This window comes from Cucumis sativus, chromosome 1 (genome assembly GCF_000004075.3).
Source record: "Cucumis sativus cultivar 9930 chromosome 1, Cucumber_9930_V3, whole genome shotgun sequence".
Lineage (NCBI taxonomy): Eukaryota > Viridiplantae > Streptophyta > Magnoliopsida > Cucurbitales > Cucurbitaceae > Cucumis > Cucumis sativus.
The window spans coordinates 25425740-25430858 of NC_026655.2; the positions used below are offsets into that span (position 1 = coordinate 25425740).

Here is a 5119-nt window from a genome sequence, read left to right on the forward strand (position 1 = left end):
GAGAGATTGATTTTTGAGAGAAGCCCTTTTTAGCAAAAAATTAAAAAGATTAATATAACACACAAACACACCTACTCCTTTTCTTCAACCACCAGATTCGATTTTGCCTCTCTCTCTCTCTCTCTCTGGATCTTAAAACCCAATTCAAAATATGATGACAAATTATTAATTATTATTCCTCCAAAAATATTTTCCGTATTAAAAAGAAAATACCAAGAGAGAGAAAATTCAATGATTGTTTTTTTCTTTTGGAAAAAACTTGCTATAAATAGAGGTGCTCTTTGTAAGAGCAACATTCAATTCAACAAGTCTTCACTTCAATTTCAATTTCTCTCTTTTTGGCTCTCAAGAAGGGAAAGAAATAATAATAATAATAATTGTTATTATTTCATCTTCTTTCTTTCCCTTAAATTTGAGCTCAAGGAAAAAAGAACAAACATCAATGGCGATTGAGATTGAGATTGAGCAAAATTCAAGTGTTGAACTTTCGCGAATTGGAACGTCGGAAACACACGGTGAAGATTCGCCGTATTTTGCTGGCTGGAAAGCGTATGATGAAGATCCTTATAATGAATCAACAAATCCTTCTGGTGTTATTCAAATGGGCTTAGCTGAGAATCAAGTAAGAATATACAACTTTTTATTTTGTTTTGTTTTGTTTTGTAAACAGATTTGGGTTTTTTTTAACTGGGTTTGTGTTGGAATCTATGAAACAGGTGTCATTTGATTTATTGGAGGAATATTTGGAGGAAAACTGTGAGGGAGAAGGGAATTATTTAAATTCTGGGTTTCGAGAAAATGCTTTGTTTCAAGATTATCATGGCCTTTTCTCATTTAGAAGTGCAATGGGAAGTTTTATGGAAGAAATTAGAGGTGGAAGAGCAAAATTTGACCCAAATCGAGTTGTTTTAACTGCTGGTGCCACTGCTGCCAATGAGCTTCTTACTTTCATTCTTGCAAATCCTGGTGATGCTTTGCTTGTCCCCACTCCTTACTATCCTGGGTAAGTTCATCATCACCTGTTCGTTTTCGTATTTCATTTCAAAAACCAATCTTTACTCTAATTACTATACCCTCAACAAACGTTAAAATTTAACTCTCAAACCACTTTCCAAGTATGAAGGTTTAATTTTAACGGGCTCATGATTCTTGTATTTCAGTTGGATTTTTAAAAATGAATTTATAAACATTTCATCTCCACAACATGAGTGAATATTTTGTTATCTACTTTTACTTCGTGGATGTTTTTTTTCCTTTCAGTTGTCCTATATTTTTACTGTCTTCTTGTGTTGTACTCATGTTTTCTATCCTGGGGTGGACTACAAAAAGATATACTATATCTAGCTCAAGATGTAAACAACGTGTATTTTACGAGACTACCGAAATCTTCAAAAATCCAAACCTTAATTTTGAAAACTAGAAAAATTGTAGTTTTTTAAATTGTTATCAAAACGAGATCTTTATTCTTCTTGCTATCAAAGATAATTGCAACCATATCACAAAACTTTATGAGTGTTTTTTTTTTTCAACTGTTCTATATTTTTACAACATTTTGAGTTGTATTCATTTTTCTGTTAAAGATATATATATATATATAACTCAATATGTTAACTAAGTAGTTTTACGAGACTCTTCGTATAATTTCATGCACTAATAATATAGTTTCTTTTTCCAGATTTGACAGAGATTTGAGATGGAGAACAGGAGTGAAAATTGTACCAATTCATTGTGACAGTTCAAACAATTTTCAAATAACTCCAAAAGCATTAGAAGAAGCTTATAATTCAGCAACGGAAATGAAAATCAAAGTAAGAGGAGTTTTAATCACAAACCCATCAAATCCACTCGGAGCAACGATCCAACGGTCCACAATCGAAGACATTCTAGATTTCGTTACACGCAAAAACATCCATCTCGTATCCGACGAAATCTATTCCGGTTCCGTTTTCTCCCCGACGAGTTCACAAGCGTCGCCGAGGTTTTGGAATCTCGCGGCTATAAAAACGCCGAACGTGTACACATCGTCTACAGTCTCTCCAAAGACCTCGGCCTTCCCGGGTTCAGAGTCGGCACGATCTATTCATACAACGATAAAGTCGTCACCACCGCTCGCCGGATGTCTAGCTTTACGCTTATATCTTCACAAACGCAACGGTTTTTAGCGTCCATGTTGTCGAACCGGAAGTTCACGGAGAATTATATTAAAATGAACCGGGACCGGCTCAAGAAACGGTATGAGATGATAATTGAAGGGCTGCGAACCGCTGGGATTGAATGTTTGGAAGGGAATGCCGGTTTGTTTTGTTGGATGAATTTGAGCCCGTTGTTGAAAGATAAAAAAACCAAAGAAGGTGAAATTGAGATATGGAAGAGGATCTTGAAGGAAGTGAAATTGAATATTTCGCCCGGTTCATCATGTCACTGCTCTGAACCCGGTTGGTTCAGGGTTTGTTTTGCTAATATGAGTGAAAAAACGCTGCATGTTGCGCTTGACAGAATACGTCGGTTCATGGAACGGATGAAGAAGGAAAACGAAGCTAATTAAAAAAATATTTAAAAATATATATATAAGAAGAAAAAAAAACAGATGTAGTTTATTTTATTTTATTTTTTACAATGGTTATGAGAAAAAGAAAAGAAAAAAAAGAGAAAAAAACCATTGTGATTCTTTTGTGTGGACAGTGCCCAATATTTGTTAGAAATTTGGGGTTTTTTGTCTTCATTTATACGTCATATTTTGATGGTTTAAACTGAGGAAAAAAAAAAAGAAATCCTTTGTTTTCTTGCTTTTATCAAAGCAAGTTTTATTTCTCAGTTATAATATATATATAAAGTTTCTATTTGTATTTGTATTTTTATGTGATATGAACTATAGTTAAAAATTAACGTAATACAAGAAAAAGAAAAAAAAATCTGATTGAGTATTTTAGAGACAAGTGTCAATTTAGGGAGAGAGAAAAAAGATGAATTATATATATATATATATTGAGGTTAAATTAATAGTATTTGTTATTTTCATAACATGCTCTAATAAGTAAGTAATATAAGTAATAATTTGACTTTAATTAAGGAAGAGAAGGTAATTATATATAATTAAAATCACTTTTAAGAAAGAATAACACTTTGCCGACTTGTGTAATTAACCACCTAACAATCCATCTGACGTGGCATTTAACTACTTAATTAATTGATTCTTCCTTTTCAAAATTTGGTCAACTGGATTCTTTGTACTAATTTAATGTGTCCATCTGTCAGAGAGCTACAACGTTTTTTATTCTTCTTCTCTTTTCTTTCTTAGAATTATTTTAAAAAGTCAATACGGTGCTTTTCGATTTTTATATTTGAGTAATATGGAAAGTATAATTAGATTTTTATTTTAAAGTAGAGTTTAGGAACTAATTGATTGAAAATTAAATATGTTGTGACGCTAAACAGATATTATTCCCCACTTGTTTTTATTTTAAAAAATATTCAAATTATTTACAAAATATAACAAAAACAATATCAATTTTATCCTTATCTTTAAATCTAAATTTAGTAAATTATGTTTTTCTTTAAAATAAATAGATCAACACACAAATATAATTATGTTTTTTAAAATGAAAATGTTGATTTAACAGGAGGAGAATGATTATTCTTTTAATAACTTGTACGAATAATCACCAATCCATTTATCATTATTGATGCATTTATAAAAAAAATGACTTTCCATTAGTTGTTAGTTAGTTCAGGGATAATTGTGTTCAAGCTTGATTTTGTATATATGTTTTTAGATTATTCTTACTGAACTATAAAGTTCTCGTTGACAAAGTTTACGCAATGGTATCTGAATATAATAGTTGAACTATAATTGTTTTTTTTTTTTATACTATTTCAAAATTTTAAATAATTTATGCGTTTAAAATTTTGTAATGATCAAGCATAGTAGTAAATACTATAATTGTTGTTAGAATGAAATAAAATAAAATAAAAATCCATATGATATGCCTAACAATGTGTTTTGTATTCAACATGGATGGTGTACTTTTTAAAAAATTGGATTATTTTTCAATGATATGATATTTTTTATTTTATTTAAAACTTTTTGATGACTTTTAAAGTTTAAAGTGCATAAATATAGCTTTCTTTACAAATATATGGTTGTTCTTGGATCTTGTGTATGTGTTCGTGTTCGTCTTGAATTTCTTGTTGGCTTAGTAAGTTTTATTTTTATTATTATATAGTAAAACTCTAACATTGTATAAAACAGTAAATACCAAAATGTTTGGACTAGATAGTTTTACAAATTAAATTTAGTTAAAAAATAACATACATATACATGAATAATCTTCTCGATAAATTGTGTTTATATCACTTGGCCTTCTTTAATTAGATTTCTTGATGAGAATAATGAAGTACTTAATGACAATAACCAATTATTAAGATTCTATTTATAGATATCACCAATTATTATATTTAATTATGACATTATCTTTTTACTTAATAGACCTAATAAAACAATAGGTCCAAAAGTGGTAAAGTAACATATAATGCATATGGACCATTTTAATAATGATACTATAGGACTGCATATAGTTCATCTAAATCAATAAAAGTTAAGATCACGAGTGCCCTTTGAATATGACTCATTCTTCACATTTAGGCTCGTCAAACAATCACATGTAACTCTACATTGTTACAGTTGTTTATAGCATTTGAGATTGAAAACAACGAATTCAATTACTTTCTAATTGATATACATCTATATGCTTGAAAAGTCAACCTCCAACCATCCAACCATTCAACCGTCCAACGCCCTGACCATAGGACAATTAAAAACATTAAAAATACAACTTCGATCATCCTTTAGTTCATTTTTTTTTCCAATTTGATACCTTTAAATTCCCCTAACGAGAGAATTGTAATTGTGATTGAACGTTTTTATAGTCAAATTTTGGATTTGATATCTCATAGGACCCATGTGCCAAACAAAATAAAAGTTGCAAATACATACATAATATATAATATATTATATGTGTGAGTTTTATTTTTTCAAAAAAAAAAAAGCAATTAATTTTGTTCTTAAAACGACATGGGTTCTCACGTGTTAAAGGTCATTGTTATCAACTGCGTCTTGTCG

At 29.9% G+C, this 5119-nt stretch overlaps 1 protein-coding gene across 1 annotated transcript; it reads left to right on the plus strand.

Annotated features, from left to right (window-relative positions):
- The first annotated feature begins 353 nt into the window (after nucleotides 1-353).
- LOC116402703 (1-aminocyclopropane-1-carboxylate synthase 7-like) lies at nucleotides 354-2858 on the plus strand. The gene is given in 4 exon segments (XM_031882556.1): nucleotides 354-622; nucleotides 717-1003; nucleotides 1676-1950; nucleotides 1953-2858. Coding segments are annotated over 4 exon segments (1335 nt in total). The 5' UTR covers nucleotides 354-442; the 3' UTR covers nucleotides 2546-2858.
- Nucleotides 2859-5119: the final 2261 nt, after the last annotated feature.